The 19,404-nt window shown below is 48.6% G+C and overlaps 1 protein-coding gene across 2 annotated transcripts; it reads right to left on the bottom strand.

Moving 5' to 3' along the window:
• Positions 1-2,479: 2,479 nt before the first annotated feature.
• On the bottom strand, positions 2,480-17,317 carry LOC143825034 (uncharacterized). 2 transcript variants are annotated; one of them, XM_077312983.1, is made up of 7 exons: positions 17,171-17,317; positions 14,810-16,085; positions 13,203-14,090; positions 11,170-11,264; positions 9,697-9,864; positions 8,526-8,683; positions 2,480-5,728 (listed from the first exon to the last, which is right to left on the bottom strand). In XM_077312983.1, exons 1-7 carry the CDS (start codon positions 17,304-17,306, stop codon positions 5,489-5,491), a joined length of 2,961 nt encoding a protein of 986 aa, XP_077169098.1. In that variant the 5' UTR covers positions 17,307-17,317; the 3' UTR covers positions 2,480-5,488. The 2 variants fall into 2 exon arrangements, with proteins under 2 accessions (XP_077169098.1, XP_077169107.1); XM_077312992.1 differs by having other exon boundaries at positions 17,086-17,221.
• Between the last annotated feature and the right edge of the window lie 2,087 nt (positions 17,318-19,404).

Genomic DNA, 19,404 nt, shown 5'->3' with positions numbered 1-19,404 from the left:
TACCTTTTGCCTTCTTTTTGCTCCTTTCCCACATCTTTACTGCTACTACTACAGTAGTTCTGCCTCACATATTCCAGAAAGAAGGGCAGAAGCCAAAAAGATGGCCTGAACCCTATAGTATGCCACAATAAACTCCTCCTTTGACCCATTGAGTACTCTGGGTGGAGGTGGCAAGTTCCCTAGCATGTGGCCAAGTCCATTAAGGCAGAAAGGGAACGCCTGTGGACCCCTCTGGAACTCCTGCAGACCCCTGGTTGGAAATCCCTGCCCTAAGGTATCACTTTTCACTAGGCAGACAACTAGAGATCAAGGAGCAAAATCTCAGGCCCTCCTGGAGCTAAAAATCAAGAAAGCCGTCCTTATAAAGTAGATCTTACAAAGCGAATTTCAAGAACAATCTGATAGCCTTAGCCCATGAGGACTGGACTATTGGATTCAGCTTGAAGCAGCCTGAACTCAAGAATTCCACAAATATAAATAAAGTTATGTTCTTTAAATTTCTGCTGAAATAAAATAGTGAGGATAACCTAAGAAAGTTTTATTCAAGGTGTGAACTTTCATGTGCATGCTCACTTCAGTGCACAAAGCTGACACCTAGAATAAAACACTGTTGGTCTTAAAGGTGCCATTGGACACAAACTTTGTTCTTCTACAAATGGATAATACTGTCCTAGCTTCCAGAATAAGTGTAAGAATTTGACACTCTGTGAAATTCATTGAGCACACAACCACTGAAGAAATATTAAAGAGAATCTAAATTTAAAATATTAAATAATGTTCATTTTTAAAAATCAAGATCCCCTTAAATCTTCCCAATTCTAAAATGCAATCAAAAGTAATACTTATGCTACTCTGATGCCCTGGTATGTTAGAAGAACAAAAATTAAACAAAAACTCAGATCTGGCAGGCAGGAATATATCTGCATCTGCCATCTAAACTACTCGTAAATGTAGGTTATTATAAGAGCCAGCTTGGTGTAGTGGTTAAGAGTGACAGCCTCTAATCTGGAGAACTGGGTTTGATTCCCCACTCCTCCACATGCAGCCAGAAGGGTGACCTTGGGCCAGTTAGAGTTCTCTCTGAGCCTCACCTACTTCACAGGGTGTCTGTTGTGGACAGAGAAAGAGAAAGTGATTTTAAGCTGCTTTGAAACTCCTTTGGGTAGAAAAAGCAGGATACAATAAACCAGTTCTTTTTTTCTTTGTTGAAGACTGCCTAGAACTTCAGCTAGTTTGACCATGTGTTTTTTGACAGGAATTGGCAGAAAGGGACACCATACTGGTTGACTTGGGCTCAAAGGCAGCCCAGCAAATTGCTACTTTAAACCTTTAAATGCAAAGCAATTGGAATCCACTATATCACCAAGGGCTTCATTCTGCACCCAGCTGTCCTGTGCTTTAAGATTAGCCTGGAGGTGAATCAGGTGTAGCTGGGTACAGGCTTGATAGAGAGGGCCAGCTACTTTCTGTTCTTCTGATAGTTCTGTGTATTGAAGGAAGTCTGAAGACAAGGGCTCTCTGCTAAATCTGGATCCAGGCACAGGCTCTGAATTTAGGCCATTCAAGACTTCAGTCAGATGTTCAGGACTGTATAAACTCTTTAAAAGTCTATGACATGGCCTACCTACTTGAGAGATTCTCTTTGTATGGAGAAGCCGCCACAGAGGGAATCCTACACTTGTGGCCCCAAAAGCGCAACACTTTTGGGGAGGTGGTGCAAGTCCTACAGAGATCCGAAGGCTAACAAATGAAAAGAGAATATGTTTACAAGCAGTTCTGATAACTGAAGAACTCAGAGGTAAGGTTTACATAATATAATCCAAATAGAAGTGATTTATGAGCCCTTAGGGTTTCACAGGCTGTAGCAAACCAGTTTTTAAGACAGGCTGTAGCAAACCAGTTTTTTTTTCTTGCAGGGTAGAATAGGGAGAAAACCAGTGTTCTATTGAGCTCTGCTGTCCTTTGCATAATTCATGAAATCAGCTTACAGAGGATTTTAATTGTATGGAAGGCTGATAACAGGGATAGCTGAAGGACTGTCCTGAACTCTTTGAAGACTCAGCTTAGAGCAGGGGTAGTCAAACTGCGGCCCTCCAGATGTCCATGGACTACAATTCCCAGGAGCCCCTGCCAGCATTCCCACTGGCCCCTGCCAGTGGGAATTGTAGTCCATGGTCATCTGGAGGGCCGCAGTTTGACTACCTCTGGCTAAGAGAATGGTTTTCATTTGGGGAGCAGCAGAGATATCTGCGGATTGTCTATCCAGTTTGACTTCCGGTGTGGCTTCTACAAAGGTATATATTCATTCTCTTCTTTTTAATAATTTCATGTTATCAACTAATAGAAATGTAAATTCATCCAAAATTAATGATGTCATTAGGCTAATCCAAAAATGGAGACCGTGAGAACAACTGGTTATGGGGCTGGCAGAAGGAAAGGCTGTTTGAGAAGCAAAGCTTTAATATATAACAGTACTCTGTTTTTAGCAGAAATGTATAAAATTTATTAAATGCTATATACACTAGATATTTTCACCCTCAGGACAGTTTTTTTAAGAATGCGTACACAAAGTATATACAGATATTTCTGAGATGCTGAGGAGCGTCCACAGTGATATGCTTAAAAGAGTCCTAACACAAAAATGGTCCCGATCCAGAGGGTCATACAGTGACTGCAGAACGGGGCTTAGGTTTCCTTGTTCCCAGTGCTGCACCACAAGCTGCTTCTGTGTCCCAAAGGGTGCTTGATAGAGATGCCAAAGATGGCTACTCCAGGAAAAACAGCAGACAGGAGTCTGGCTATGTGTGCTTTCAGGTCTTTCCCTCTCGCCGTTCTAAGGGACAGGGCAATTACCTTTGCAGTTCAAACACACACTTATACGTGTGCGTTAATATAAAACATTCATATGCTGCTTTTATTCTGAAAAAAATGTATGACTCTTATGATCTGCAAGCAGGAGGCATAAATAGAATCCTAAGAAGAGTTGCACCCTAAGTCCTTTGAAGTCAAGGGACTTAGAAGGGCGTAACTAGGCTTAGGATTGCACTGAAAGGACATCAAGTCTGCAGTCTTAACAGTCATGTAGCCGTTACAGCACATAAAAGGTGCTTGAAAAATGGCACACTTAGCAGTGCAAAGATTTCAAGTGCATTTGTCTCAGTTCCTGTATTTTGAAATATGGAGGTGATCAGGAAATCTTTGCAAGGGTCCTGGTTTTGTTTAAACTGCCCTGAGCCTCAGGGGAGGGCGATAAATACAATAAATAAACAAACAAACAAATAAATAAAGACTGGGGCTTAAGGAGGCAACACTGTATACTTCCCAGTGTTTCAGACCCCAAGGAAGTCCACCCTTTCTTCATGTATGCTTCATGCCAGATACAAAACAAAGTTACATTGGGCCCCCTTCCTGAGCACTCCAAGGTTGCATTCCCAAGGACAACTTCCTTGAAGTAAGTCCCATTGAATAAATGGGACTTACTTCTCAATAGACTGGCTTAGGATTGCTCCTCAAGGTAATCGCCCTATTTTGGGGGGGCGCCCAAGGTGCTATGATGTCCCCTGCTAAGTGTTTTTGGAAGTCGGTGGGGCCAAGTAGGGCTTTTGGCCAGCAAGACCTCTGATTGGCCATGCAGATTGTTTTGTGATTGTTTTATTGAATTTTATTGTATGGATTTTCTTTTGTCACCCGCCGCGAGCCAATCTTCAAGAGCGGCGGGTTATAAATCCAATAAATAAATAAAAATAAAATAAATAAGAAGAATGTTGCTTTGGCAACAGCGGCCAACACAGCACAAGGATTTCCACTGTGTTGCTGAAGCGAAGCTGTGGCCTTCTGCAGCAGCGATTTTGTTTCAGCCATTCTGTCGCATTGCCCACCAGGCAGTGTCAGAATCCCAAATGTGCTTGCAGGCTCAAAACAGCTGGGGACCCCCTTCCCTATTTCATATTGGGCCTATCCACTGACTTTAACGGGAATCATATAAACAGACACACGCTCCCTGCCAAAGCTACTGCTGATTTTGCCCTGTCCCAAAGCCAGTGATAAGCTCATTTAGCACCCTCCTTCCTATGTCTGCTCCTGTGCTTTCTTCAAAGAAACAGATAATAAAAATCATTGTACATCCGTATCCATTGTTATTCCTCTCTATATTTATGAAACAGCCTAGGGGGTGGGATGTGTTTGGCTGTCCAAGTTGGAATAGGGTCAATTAGCTTTGCCCTGATTGGCCCTGCCCCTGCAGCTCCCGCCCTCCGTCCCTGGACTCTAGCCTCTTTGCTCTCAGACGCCACAGTGCCTGGAGCCAGTAGCAGGTAAGGGGAGAGGCCCTGGGCAAAGGATTGTGGTGGAGGGCCTCCTAATGAGGGCCTCTTGGCCTGCTAGGCTGGCCTTGCTAACGAGGGCCTCCTGGCCTGCTAGGCTGGGCCTGCTGATGAGGGCCTCCCAGCCTGCTGACTGCTAGTTAAGGACTGCTAAGGAGCTTACTAGCTGACTGCTAAGGAGCCCTGCTAACGAGCTGCCCAGTCCCTACCCGCCCCACTTGATCTGGCTGCGAGCTGCTGCCCAAGGCCACCTTAAGCTGCCTGGCCAGGGGAGGGGACCCTTTCAAGTCCGGTTCTTAGGAACAGGCTTTGAAGCTAGTTAATAAATAAAACTGCCCTTCCCACACACAATTCATTACTTCCCTCTAGTGCGCTATGGCAGTGTTTACATATAGTGGACAAAGGAGAAGGAAACCCCTCAAAATGTACCCCCACACACACACACACACACAACAGATATATAACCTTGCAAGCCCTTGGGGGGAAAGTTATATGCTCCCATTTTCCGAGGAGTTTGCCAGTATATTTGCATAGCATTCTGAAACAAAAGGACGGTCGTCCCTAATGAAGAGAATGTCTGCAAAACCAGCATTGGTAGATATTTATTTATATTTCTATTCCGCCCTTCCCCAAAGGCTCAGGGTAGGTATGCTTATACATTTGTTCAGGTAATATTTGGAAGCTTTCCTCCGCCCCCCCCCTTTTTTTGTTTGTTTCCTTCTGTTTCCTCCTGCCCCAGGTTCCCGGAGGTCCAAGTGTGAACACCTCTTTGATCTGAATTAAATACTCCCCCCCCCCCCGATCTCAACACTGCTCCCAGAAGACAGTCCACACACATTTTACAATACCTAAACGCACAGCCTAAATGCACAATGCCCTTGCCAAAGCCAATCATGCCAATGCTCCTTGCCCCACCGTCCCTTTTTGGTTGTGCTACCTCGACATCCGCTCTCCCCGGAACTGGCCCCGGAGAACTTACCCCCAAGCTCAAAAACAACGGTTCATATCCACAAGCGCTGAGTCGTCCAGGGGCCGTGCCTCACTTCTAGGGGTCTGAACTGCAGCCGTGGCTGATTCGTACCGTGTGTGGGCAGCGGTAGACTGTTCTCGTGGGAGGGATGCACGAGAAATGCTTTTCCCCGTGTTGTAGCCTCGCCCTTTGGGAGTTATAAATACGTGAGGGAACGGTCACAATCGCTGATGTCACTGTCACGCAACAGGCGTTCTCCTTTTTTGACACTCACCGCTTCGGGTTTGTAAACTTGACTCTGCGTACCTGACCAAACTGGGTTAGAGTCTTCTCCCACACCGATATTAGACAAGGTCTCTATTTTGGACCAGTTATGATCCTTTTTGATAGTAAGGTCTATTAAGAAAGTTCTCCAGTGAGCGTTCCGATCATGGACCTACGGCAGACGGGGGGGAAAAAAGTCTTTTATTAGACAAGTTCTGAATGAGAGGAAAACCCAAAACAATTCTGAAAGGGAATGTACATTGCTGCTTTAGATTGCCTAAAGCTTTACAAAGATCAGACTGGTGCTAGCTGACTGTCTGAGGAAGCAGCAGCTAATTCAGGGAGTCGGATCCTGCATTCTGTGCTTGGCTACCGGGAGACAAGGGTCTTAATGCTTCCCAGAAAGTTTATTTGACACAAGGGCTTTGGAAAAGTCACAGTGGCCTCTGGACAGCCACACAGCAAGAATGTGGGTGGTCCTCTTCCTTCTGCTGGTGCAGTTTTAATTCTCCTGGTCCACCAGCAGCCGTGTGTGCCCCCCCCCCCCCTTTTCACCTTAAAGCACCTGCAGGGAGAGATGGCTGGAGTGTGCTTGTGCAGGCAGGAGGGGAAACAGAAGAGCAATTCACCACTTGGTAAACCGCTCTAAACTTTTGAACTTCACAAGATTTGAAAGGGCTTGTCGGGAGGTGAAATCCCACAACTCCTGCTTCTCCTCCTCTCACTTCTGTTCCTCATCAGGTCTTGCCCATCACTGACTTCCCCGAGCTGATCCCTGCTTCCCTCTCCCCGTCCTACTGCTTGGCATCTTGGGCTGCTTAGGTTTTTTTCCTACTGAGTTGGTTGTATTTTCCTCTTACCTTGTGCAGACATCACTGGCTTGTTTGTTTGTTTTTTAAACTCCCCCACCCTAGTTTTTTCCTCCAACTTTTGATAATTTTATGCAAATCTGGAATAGAAAGATATACCGTAGCCTTGAGTGGCTCTCCCACTGGATTTTCTGATCTGCACAGTGAGCCCTCCCGGTTGCTATTCAGTGACCAGACCATCTAGTCCAGCATCTTGGACTACCAGATGCCTCAGGAAGTCTACATCCACCCTTGGAACACCAGGTGCTGAAAAACAACCACAGAGGAAGGGCAATGGCTTGTCCTGCTGTTGTCCTTCAGTGACTGGTTCTCCAAGGGTGGGCATTGCATTTAGCCATCATGGGTCTCAACTCTTCATAAAACTTCTAGACAGTGATCTAAATACAACTATGTTGGTTGCTGAATTCCTATTTTTGAGCATTGTTCAAGACCTATTGATCAACGGCGCTCTGAAAAGGAAAAGAAAGTTAGAACTTCTCCTCTTCCATGGCTTTGTCAAATCCCTTTTTAAAGTTACCTAAATCCCAGTGCCCTAACCTCGATGGACTCAGACTACCCCAAGTCATGTCAGGCTTCAAACGCTAAGCAAGTTTGAACCTGCCTAGTTTGGACCTGCCTAACAACGCTGCCCCACCTCATTAGTCTCTTTCCTTGAAAACTCTTCAGAGTCAACATAAGTCATCTGTGTTTTGATGGCACTTCCTCCCGCAACCCCCCAAAGCCCTGACCTGGATAGTCCAGGCAAACCTGATCTTCTCAGATCTCGGAAACTAAGCAGGGCTGACCCTGGCTAATATTTGGATGGGATACCTCCAAAGATTTGGATGGAGTCCCTCCACGCAACACAAGAAGTCATGGTGCAGAGGCAGCCAATGGTGAACCGCCTCCAAAAATCCCTTGCCTGGCAGATGGATGGATTGACCCTGACTATTTTTTGGATGGGAGACCTCCAAGGAACACTGGTGGTCCTGACCCAGAGGCAGGCAATGGCAAACCATCCTCGGACTTCCTGGCTACACAACGCATGCCATCTGATAAATAAATAACCACCACTAAACCCCAGTGGCTATCGCAGCATAATATGATTGTGAAGTTCCTCTGGGGTGAAGGATCTTTGGTCTGCCCTGAATCTGTTGCACAGCAGTTGGTATTACTAGCATCCCGATATTGAAGAGCCAAAGGCCGATAAATATACTATACTAGTAACCAAGCCCGCTGCAGGAAAATGCAGCGGGCGCTAGGCACTCACTGTTGTCGGCGGTGGTCTGTTCGGCGGCTTGGTCGTCCTCGGCGGCAGCGGTGGCAGGCTTCTTTCGGCGGCGTCAGGCCGCCAGGCAGGGAACCCCTGGCAGCCGCGCTTCGCGCGACTGCCGGGGGCTCCCTGGGGCAGCGGCCTGACGTGGTGAGAGGCGCAAAGCGCCTCTCGCCGTGTCAGGCCGGGAGCAACTGCGAGCCGCGCTGCGCGCAGCTCACAGATGCTGGGGCTGGGAATCGGAGGGACCAATCGATTGGTCCCTCCGATTGTCTGTCGTGAGGAAGGGTCCAATCCGGACCCTTCCTCATCACGGACAAAGCCCACCTCAAGACCCCTTAACGAATTATTTAGTCCGTGGCGCCCGCGGCGCCACGGGCGGTTTAAAGATTATTCAATAGAGGTTGAATTTCACAATTTGGATATTCATGATATTTACATTCAAAGGACAACCATTGAGGAAAATTTCCATTTGAAAACGGGACATATCTAGAAACTGTTCTGGTTGGATCCTATATGAGAGTAAACAAACAAGAACGAAGAACCCTTTACTTCATTTATTCTGTATAATTTTAGTAACATCTATAGTAGCCTTGGGATAGGTTTTTTCTTTCTCTTACTGAATCTATTGCACAGCAACTTCACTGAGTATCCCCAAGGGCTTGTGTTACGACAGACACACCAGGGCATCTTTTACCCTATGCTTTGCAGAGGTCAGGGTTTTTTAAAAACGAAAAATACATTCAACAATGAGGGGATTCCGGGGAAACAATGGGAACGAAAACAGCTGGGGGAGAAAACTTGTTTGCCTCCTATTCAAACGTCTAGCGCAAACCTCACACACATACCAGCACATGCCTCCTCAAGGTGGACATGTCAGTGAAGGTTCTCTCGCACGCCCTGCACTTGTACGGCTTTTCTCCAGTGTGAATTCGCTGGTGACGCCTCAGGGCGCCTTGCTGAGTAAAGGTCTTCCCGCACTGCTCACAGAAATAAGGCGGGGTCTCTGAGCATGGAAGAAACAAAAAAAACCCCAGTGAATGACAGGGTGTATTCTGGCCTGTGAGACAGTACCATTTGTGCTACACGCATGGGAATTTTTATCCTAAGTACGTTAAACTGAGCTGATATATCTTGAACATCTACAACAGCTTCCCTTGCATGCTCCCACATGCTTTTGTGTGCTTCTGTCGCTACAGTCTTTGGCTTCTCCCACGCACCAAGATCACCGCAAGCTGAAAGGGCGTTTAGAAGTCATCTACTGTGGCTTGTCCTAAGCGTTCCCAGGAAATTCAATTCACGGAGGGCTCTGAAGATGTGGTGCAGGCCTACTGTGTGTGTGTGTATTGCTTACTGTACTGCTGAACAAGCTGTTGTCGCAAGGCAACTAGACACATCAGAGAACAATCGAGCTTGTATGCAGATGCTTACATGCTAGGATCTTCTGTTCTGTAGTACAGGCCCGAAGGCTCAAAATGACACATGCTATGTGCGAATGCTAATAAAATATGCTGAGCTTGGGGGGGCTCAGCAGAGTCGGCCAGCCGAAGTCGGCAGACTTTCCTTACCCTCAGGTATCTGCGTGTGCGTCTGAATCTCTCTCATCCCAACAGAAGAAGCACCGCTGACACCACTCTGGACAGGCGTTTCCATCTCGACTTTCTCAGTGCTCGCCCATCCTCTCCTCATAGAATCATAGAGTTGGAAGGGGCCATACAGGCCATCTAGTCCAACCCTCTGCTCAACGCAGGATCAGCCCAAAGCATCCAAGAAAAGTGTGTATCCAACCTTTGCTTGAAGACTGCCAGTGAGGGGGAGCTCACCACCTCCTTAGGCAGCCTATTCCACTGCTGAACTACTCTGACTGTGAACATTTTTTTCCTGATATCTAGCCTATATCGTTGTACTTGAAGTTTAAACCCATTACTGCGTGTCCTCTCCTCTGCAGCCAGCAGAAACAGCATCCTGCCCTCCTCCAAGTGACAACCCTTTCCTCCACCCCTGAAGAACATCTCTTACCAGCGTGAACATTGCTGTGTTGGCCTAACGAGGCGCGCAGTCCAAATGTTTTCCCACAGATGTCGCACTTATACGGCTTGGCCCCCATGTGGCAGCGCTTGTGGCATTTTAAGTATTCGTTGGTGGCAAAATGTTTTCCACACACGTCGCATTTAAAGAGACGTTCTCCTGCAATGGAAATGCAGAAACGGTTTCTATGACCCACGGAAAGTTTCTCAAGAGGATCTAGGGAGCTGTTTCTCCATTTCTAGCCCCCAGACTCTCTTGAAAGTATCTTAATTGTGTTCTCCTTTTGAAGTATACATTCCTTCATTCACGATTTTTAGAATTACACATCTTTCTCAGTGCTAATGTGATGTCAGAGCCCCGTGCAGAAATTAGGTTAGAGTGGGGGAGATGATTCCCATTTAAATTCCTGCAGATTTGCAATCCCACCTGCACGGGAACTTACACGTGTGCAGACATACATGTATCAGCTCCCCGTGCTTGATCTATGGCTACTGCCACCCCAATTTCTGCAGGGCACACATACTGTGTTCAAACTCTATCCATAATTCAGTAGAGCTGCAACCCGCTAAAACTGTATAAAAGCCCCCAAAGTAGTCTAAAAAACTGAATATGGGTCAATCTATTCTTAAAAAGCAATAGTACATAACTTTAATAAGTAGCCATGTTATGAAGTGCATAAAATAAATATTTAGAACATTCATTGTGATAGACTAAAACAATGGCACAACCAGTTTTTGAGAGCATGCATCAACCCGTTTAACAGGAATCCGTGCTACTTGAATCCTTTTTGTCTTATTTTGTGAGCCACCTTTAGTCTCAATGAGAACAAAGTGTAAACAATGGACAAATTGACATCTTTGGCTGTGGCCCATTATCTCAAAATAATTGTACAACATATTTTCAAATGATGCTTTAATGCAAACACACATGCAGGAGAGCTTGTAGATTCAATGAATCCAGAAAAGCATTACCCCAAAATTTCAAAACTGCTGGTGCACTACAGCTATGCCCTGATCTGGAGAGCCCAGGTAACCCTGATCTTGTCAGGTCTTGGGAGCTAAGCAGGACCAATCCTGGTTAGTATTTGGATGGGACATCTCCAAGGAACACTAGGAGTCATGGCACAGAGGCAAGCAATGGTGAGCCACCTACGAACATCCCTTGCCTGGCTGATAGACCATCTTAAGGATCTCCTGGCTACGTGACCCATGCCCTACAAGTAATAAGACCTATAGCTGTTCCTTTAAACCAAATGCACTCACTATTCCTTTTATAGATCTGTTTCCAATTACTATACCATGTTTAAGAAAGTCACAGCTTCAAGCGTCAAAGCGACGACTTCCTGGCACCTGACAGAGCGGACACGTATGCCTGCTGTGATCTTTTGCAACCACATCTCTACGTAACTGGGCAACAGTATGGCTTTCCCTCTACCACTTCAAGGAGTGGCATTAAAACTCCTACCTGTGTGCGTTCTCTTGTGACCATTTAGTTTGCCTTTGTCCACAAAACTTGCTCCACAGTCCTCACAAATATATGGCTTCTCCCCTGTATGGGACCTATGTTTGGAGGAACAGGAAACTATTGACCAAAAGCAACTGGATGTTGATTCATCCTGAAATTTCCTACTCCATTAACGTTATGGATCGATTAGTGCCACCCACCCGGCGAGAGACCACAGTTTGCAAGAAAATGAGACTTAACGTTCACAACAAGGCGCCTGCCTCCGTCTGGAGACTGGGAAGAGATGACCATTTAGTTCTGCAGTTCACTTTGTCGCCAAAGGGGAGAAGGGTCATGGGCTGAACTGGAACTTGAATGACGCCACAAGTTCAAGCTTGTTCACCAAAGTCACCTGTGATTATGCATGTCCTCAGGCCTTTGTTTTCCCCACTAAGAATGTGGGATTTACACCACTGGCATAAGTCTTAAGCTTTTACTCTTAACGTTGTCCCAGAAAGTGCAACTGGTACAAAATGCAGCAGTACAGGTCCTAACCTAGCCCATATGCAACCTTTCTTCCAGCAGCTGCATTGGTTATCAGTGGAATTCTGGATCAAGTTCAAGGTCGTGGGCTTTCTCAACCAGGATTTTGTGTTTCTTGATGGCTCTGCAAGTGTTTTCTAAATGGGTGGGAGTTAATTAATTTTTATATTTTTAAAAAATTTGTTGAGCATGGCCATGTTGACCAGCCCCCCCCCCCCAATGGCCAATGATGGACCTGGACAGAGTGGGATGGGCCCCAGGTGAGCGTGTTCCCAATGATGCTTCTCAACTGTATTCTGCATGATTGTGCCACTTCTGGGATTTCTTGAAGGCTGAAGAAAGTATCAGTGGGCTCTCAATGGTAAAAAGGTTGAGAAAGGCTGCCTTGGGTGGTCTGGACCTGGTGTATCTGCAGAACTGCCTTCCCTAGTACGCCTCCAGAAGAGCTTTATGATCATCAAATACTAACAGTTGGTGGTCCCTGGCCTCAGTCTCGACCTGATGGAATCGGTTGTCAGCCGAAACCCTATGCAAGTTCCTCAGGGCCTGCAAAACGGCACTAATCCACCCAACGTGGCTGAGGCCAGGATGCGAGGGACGGCCGTCCAGTGGCAGATCTCCTTTCTCTAAGGTCACAGGCAGAGGGTAGCAGATGGAGAGAGTCAAGCTCATCCCTGGCAACTTTCGTCTAGGGTGCCACAAGGAGCACTTCTCTCTCCAATCCTATTTAATATCTTCATGCACCCTCTTGCCCAGCTGTTTAGGAGGTTCGGACTGGGATGTCACCAATACGCAGATGACACCCAGCTTTTCCTCATGATGGATGGCCCTGACTCACTCCCAGGCTCATTAGCCAGATGTCTGTAAGCAGTGACGGGCTGGCTCAAGCAGAGCTGTCTGAAATTTAATCCTTCAGAGATAGAGGTCCTGTGGTTTGGTAGGAAAGATCTAGGCGAGGAAGCGCACTTGCCCACCTGGACAGGATACCACTATCAGTTGCACACTCATTCAGGAACTTGGGTGTGATCTTCAACACCTCCCTCTCAATGGAGGAGCAGGTCACAAGAGTAGCAAGGCTAGCATTCTTCCACCTACCCCAAGCTAAGATACTAGCGCCCTACCTGGAACCAGAACACCTAGCCACAGTGATCCAGGTGACGGTCACTTCTAGGCTGGATATCTGCAATTTGCTCTTCATGGGCCTACCCTTATCCCTTATTTACAGTGGATGAGCGATAGGGTTGTGAGCGTCCTGCATAGTGCAGGGGGTTGGACTAGGTGACCCATGAGGTCGGCTTACAATCACCTTCCCTTCCTCTCTGCATAACGGACATGCTGAGAGCTCAGACAGGACTGCTCTGTGAGAGCAGCTCTAGCAGGGCAGTGATGAGCCCAGTGTCACCCAGCTGGCTGCATGTAGAGGAGCTGAGAACTAAGCTCAGTTCGCCAGATTAGAAGCTGTCACTCTGTACCACTACACCACAGCAAAAAGAAGCAACGCTGGTGCTGACCTGGTATGAATCTTCAGCTGTGACGGCTGAGCAAATCTTGAGCAGCAAACGCCGCACTGGTATGGCTTCTCCCCGGTGTGGGTTCTCATGTGGAACACCAGCGCTGTCCTCGAACTCAAGATCTTCCCACAGATGGAGCACAGGGGCCGCTTCACCCGCCCTTCGTGCTTCCGCATGTAGTGGGTCCTCACGTCCCTCTTCCTCTTAAAGGTGGCGTCGCAGAGGGTGCAGGCAAACTGGCGGTCTTCCGTGTGGACGCAGGCGCAGTGCTCCTTCCAGCTGTTGTAGCTGGCAAAGGACTTTCCGCAGACGTCACACTGGTAGGCTTTCCCCGGCAAAGCGCGGTGGACGTCTCTGCAATGGTCGGCGTATTTTTTCCGTGATTCGAATGTCTCGGCGCATTCGCGGCACGTGATGACGTAGGCCGATCTCTTGGCGACCTTGTTCTTGCCGCCTGTCCTCCCTTTGCGCTTGCCGTCCAGGTAATTTTCTTCTCCCGCGTGGGAGCCCTCGGAGCAGTCCTCGTTGTCCACAAAGAGAACCTCGTCATCTCCATCGTCCAGCGGTCCTGCTTCGCACGGCTTTCCCTTTTCTCCGTCGACGGCCATGGTGGCTGTTCCCCTTTCAATGCCAGCTTCAACCTGTTGCTCCCTCCCATCATCTTGCTCACCAGTTTTTGCTTCCACAGCAGAACTCCTTGATTCTTTTTCAAGCCCTCGTGTTTTTTCACCTGTGCATTCTCTTTGCTGATCGGCGTTTGGTACTTTGACGCATGATCTGTTGGCATCATCAGATTGACCATCTGCTGCATCTGATCTATCTGTTGGTGGCATCGTCATCCAGCAACCTGGCAGGAGTTTACGACCTTGTCCAGATTCATGTATTTTTCTGTTGGGGGCGGGGGGGGGGGGAAGTAATCAATGCAAATACTTTTGTTAGAAGAAGAAGAGTTGGTTTTTATACCCTGCATTTCACTGCCTGAAGGAGTCTCCAAGCAGCTTACAGCCTCCTTCCCTTCCTTTCCCCACAACAGACCCTGTGAGGTAGGTGAGGCTGAGAGAGCTCTGACAGGACTGCTTGGTCAGAACAGCACTATCATGACTGTGACTGGCCCAAGGTCACCCAGCTGGCTGCATGTGTGGAGGAGCGGGGAATCAAACCCGGCTTGCCAGATTAGAAGCCGCTGCTCTTAACCACTACACCATGGTGGCTCAGTTAGGTTCCAGCTTTCCGCATTGCCCAGATCCCACATGCAATCTGCGTATCCACACGGGTTAACTTCGGATGCCATTTCACGGCAAGAGAATTTCGCAGGAAGAAAACACAGCCTGAGGACTGTTCAGCTGTTCAGCAAGCTTTAATACAGTATTAATAGTCTATAATGTTCTGCTAGACCAGGGGTAGTCAAACTGCGGCGAATGCTGGCAGGGGGCTCCTGGGAATTGTAGTTCATGGACATCTGGAGGGCCGCAGTTTGACTACCCCTGTGCTAGACACTACGACCAGATTAAGAGAGAGAGAAAAAAATGCCCCTCTGATGTCAGAAAGCTATCAATTTTGAAAACCTGTCTCCCAAGACCCCGAAACAACCAAAGGGAAGCCCGTACCTGACATGAGTATTAAATGCAGACCTCTGCGCAAAGCTTGCCGGGCAGCAACCGCATTTATAAGGCTTCTCTCCCGTGTGCGTCCGAATGTGCACCGTCAGGCCGCATTTGGAGCTGATAACTTTGTCGCAGTAGGGGCACCTCTGGGGATTGCGCTTCTTTCCGTGCACTCTCCGGACGTGGCCACTGATGTCCTTCTGGCGCTGGAACTTTTTGCCGCACAGCAAGCAGGGGAAGTGTCGCTCGCCACCACCGTGAAGGGCAAGCCTGTGCTGCGTCAGGTTTTGGCAGCTGGCAAAGAGCTGGCCACACAAGTGGCAGCTGTGCTTAGTGGCTAGATTCAGGCTGTGCTCCAGTTCCATGTGCGCCTGGTGTTGCTTGGCGCAGCGGAAGGAGCGGTTGCATGTCTCGCACATGTACAACTGCGGCAAGAGCTTGGAAATGCCTCGTGGTGATTTTCTACGCTTGGTTCCACTAAGAATCACACTGTTTTCATCCTCCATTTGGCCAGGAAGCATCTTGCTCATTATGTCAGTTGAGTTCCCCTGATTTAGTTCAGCTTCTTCTTGGGCGGCGCTGTCTGCGTCGAGAATACTGGGTTTCTCTCTGTAATGTCTGGGGGATGCTGCTTTTTCTTCTTTAGGCTCTCCAAGAGCTCCCCCATCTCTGTTCAGCTGTCCCAGTTTACTTTCAGGGAAGTCATAGCTAGGGGGCACTTTTATACAGTTCTTTCTGTCCCAGAGGTTCTTCTTCATAGGTGTGGCCAGAATTTGGGATGAATTGCTCTGTTCCCCGTTTCCATTTTGCTCAGCCTGGCTCCACAGAGGCCGTTCAGGTCTCCTCAAATGAACACTCAAGCCTGACTCCTTTTGGCCCCCGGCCTTCATTTCTCCTAAGGCATCAAGCAGATCCTTGCATCCCAGTCTTTCAGCCACTGCCTTCAATTGGTGAAGCTTGTCCACTTCAATTTCGACTTCTGTCGTGTAGACAAACTTCAGGAAAGCGACAAATTCTTCGGTGCGAACATCCTGGAGCGTGATGCTACCACTCTTGGCATTTGGCATCTTGTCTCCAAGGAACAAGTTTTTAAAGTAGCTGCTGGAAGCTGCCAGGACAGCTTTGTGAACGAAAAAGTCTTCTTGGCTTCCAGGGCCGTCTGTGCGCACGGTCACATCACAGAAGTGACCCAACTGGCGGAGAGAATGGAGCGCTCTCAGGAGGTTGGCAGCAGCAACACTGGACTTCATTATGACTTTTTCCTTTGCCATCCTTAATCCTGACAAGGGTTACAAAAGACAGTACATCAGATAACCTTTCACCGAGTAAGAAAGCCTGTTCTACACCATGCTGGCTCTTGAGTGCACGCCTATGCAAGACTTACTCCAATTTAAACCCATTCGTTTCAGTCACTTTAGATTAGAATAGCTCATTATCAATTGCAGCGTAAAACTCTGCAAAACTGGAAGACACCTGCCTAGAAACTATAACAAACTTGGAAATATGTATTGGCCCTATTCCAGCTTGGAAAGCCTGACACGTTCGACTTCTCCGGCTGTTTCACAAATCATAGACTCATAGAGTTGGAAGGGGCCATACAGGCCATCTAGTCCAATATACAGAGGAACCATGGATAAGGATTTGTGCATATTTAATACAGGTGATCACAAGCAGTTTAACAAGAGACATTGTTTCTTATATCATCTCCCCTCCCCCCCAAATCCCATGACAAGAATTTTATGGGCAATGTTGGAGTTTATATTAGAAATTGTAATTTAAATCTGATTTTATATTCTATTTTAGAACAATGCAGGTTTTGATCCACCCTGAGCCTGCCAAGAAAGGGCGGAATAAAATACCCCAGCTCACACCTTGAATAACACCCCCTTAGGCTTAAAGGTGCCCCTGCACTCCAACTTTCCCCTGCTGCTTCAGACCAACCTGGCCACCCATCCGAATCCACCCGGTGGGATCTTGTCGGAATCTGCAGCTACCGGCAGTGGTTCCGGCCAGCGGCTTAAAGGGGGTGTGTCGCGTGCGAGACCAGACAGACTCTGGCGAGGTCTAGCCATGTCTATTAGCCTCAACGGCTAATAGAACCTCCACGCTCAGAGGCAGTCTACCCCTGGACTCTGGTTCCTGGGGAAAGGGCAAACTAAAGAGGAAGACTGCGGGCTTGCTAAAGGCACCTGGCTAGTCGCCGATGCTGGAACGAGGATGGTGCGCTAAACGGCACCTCTTCCTTTCGACCTGCTCCCGCAGGTAAGAGTGCCTCTTACCTTTGAAGTCCCCGGGGGTTTCCTTGGCAACGAGGAACCCGCGAGGTTCTGTCGCCGGCAGACGTCACGCCTCCGGCGAGCTCACCTGCTCTCCGTTCCCCCTCCTCTTCAGCGACGTCATGGAGGTGCCCCGGCCATCCTATCCGCTGACCAGAATTATTTAAATGACCCTCGGCGGCCACCGTGACAGCGAGAGGAATCTGATAGTAGGTTGGCGCCATCTTTCTCGAGGGAAACGGGGGCCTCGGCCGCTGTTGGGCAAGGCGGCAGGAGCCATCTTTATGAATGGCAGAGAGGCGAACTCAGTGTTATGTTTCAGAGCGCTGACGCCACCTAGTGGGCGAGGCGGGGCAGATTCCTATTCCGTTTATGAGTTAAACCATAGCCTAGACTGGCGCTTTAATAAGCTAACGTTTTGTTGCGTTTGTCTTGGGATCTAGTTAGGGTTGCCAGCTCTGGATTGGGAAATACTTGTTTGAGGATGGAGCTGGGAGTGGGCGGGATTTGGGACAAGGAGGGACCTCAGTGGACTATAATACTATGGAATCCATCCTCTAAAGCAGCTGTTTTCTCCTCGGGAACTAATCTCTGTCTCCTGGGTGACCTGTAATTCCAGGGAATCTCCAGATCTCACCTGGGGGGACTGGCATCCCTAGCTCTTGTCCACCAAAACCTATGCTGGAATAAAATGTGATTAGTTCTTAAGTGCCACAGGACTCAGGTTTGTGTGTTTTTTTTTCTGCAAACACAGCTGCTCCTGCTTTCTCATCCTGTATTAGAGGCCTATGAATTTATTGTGACTCAAGCTTTCTTGTCAGGGTTGCCATGGACTGCTTGGGAAAAACCTGTCCTGAAGCTCTGGTGGGTGGAAGCAGGAGAGGGTGTGGCTTGGAGAGTGGAGAGACCACAGTGGGGGGCAATTCCATAGGATCCACCCTATAAAGCAGCCATTTGGGGATTGATCTCTGTGATCTGGAACTCAGGGGTAATCTTGGGATATCTCCAGCTGCCACCTGGAGGTTGGCGACTAGAGTTGTATATATTTCTGTATTGTGGTTTCAAGGGCTGGGGATGATCTTTGTTCTTTGCATATCCTGGAGCCTAAAAGTATCTGGTTGTTTCTTTAAAAACATAAGATATACACAGGCTGGCTTTACATTTGTGGATAAAAGACAAGGAAACATCAATTAAAACAATGAATTAGTCACATGGATTTCTTTTTTTTTGCAACTGCTGTTTTACGGCCTATTTACAATGCATGCTTGCTGATTTTATGATTTGCTTTATGTCGATCATAAAAACGGTAAACGTGTATTGAAACAGACCGTAAAAGGGCAATAGGTAAAATCATGATGCTAAACTAGGGTGGCTGGCTCTGGTATGGAAAATACCTTGAGATCTAGGGAGGGGGGAATCCTGGAGAGAGTGGGATTTGGGGAGGAAGGAACCTCAGCATGGTACAGTGCCATAGAGCTATTGTTAATAGAAGGGTGCTCCTTGCCCTCCACCCAGTTAGAGGAATAATGTGAGACCATCTGAGTACCAAAGATCTGTTCTCTGTCAGCAGGAGGCCAGCTACCCTGTGCCAAACCATTGCCAGGCCTGGCAGAAAGTGTATGATCCAGCTGGTAAGAGGCACTTTTAAAGTCTCCCAGCGCAGCAGTCCAAACCTTTCCGTTGCCACAGGGTAGGGAGGAGAGGGCGACCCAGCCCCCATGCATGTGCGGCAGCCCTGCCACAAACGTGCATGCGCACTTGCGGCCCCACCGGACTGCCGCGCATGCGCATTTGCGGCCCCACCGGACTGCCACACATGCACGTTTGTGGCCCCACCGGACGAAAATGTGCATACGCGGCAAGTCCGTGCATGCGTGTTTGTGCCGCCGGCATGCCGGCAGCCACGGCTCCCTCTCCCTGCCCCCCCCCCGCAGCAAGAAGCTCGCCAGGCCGCGAGCAAATCAGCCGACGAACTGCTCCGTCGGCCGATTTGCTCGCGGCCTGGCGAGCTTCTCGCTGCGGGTGTGGGGTGGGAAGAGGGAGCCGCGGCACGGTGTAAGGCCTTCGTGGCCTGGCACCGGGCTGCGGCCCGGGGGTTGGGGACCACTACCCTAGAGCAGTGGTCCACAACCTTCCAGTTGCCGCAGACCGCTGCTCCGGAGTGGCGGGAGAGGGCGGCCCGGGGCCCCGCGCACGCGCGGCAGCCCCAGCGCAAACGCACGTGCGCAGACTGCCGCGCACGTGCATTTGTGCTGCCGCCATTACGGCGGCCACGGCTCCCTCTCCCGGCGCCTCCGGGCCGCCAGCAAATCGGCCGCCAAA

Source organism: Paroedura picta, chromosome 1 (assembly GCF_049243985.1).
Source record: "Paroedura picta isolate Pp20150507F chromosome 1, Ppicta_v3.0, whole genome shotgun sequence".
Taxonomy (NCBI): Eukaryota; Metazoa; Chordata; class Lepidosauria; order Squamata; family Gekkonidae; genus Paroedura; species Paroedura picta.
Note: the sequence above shows the minus strand (reverse complement) of the source record. Positions and strands in the feature narration are given on the sequence as shown.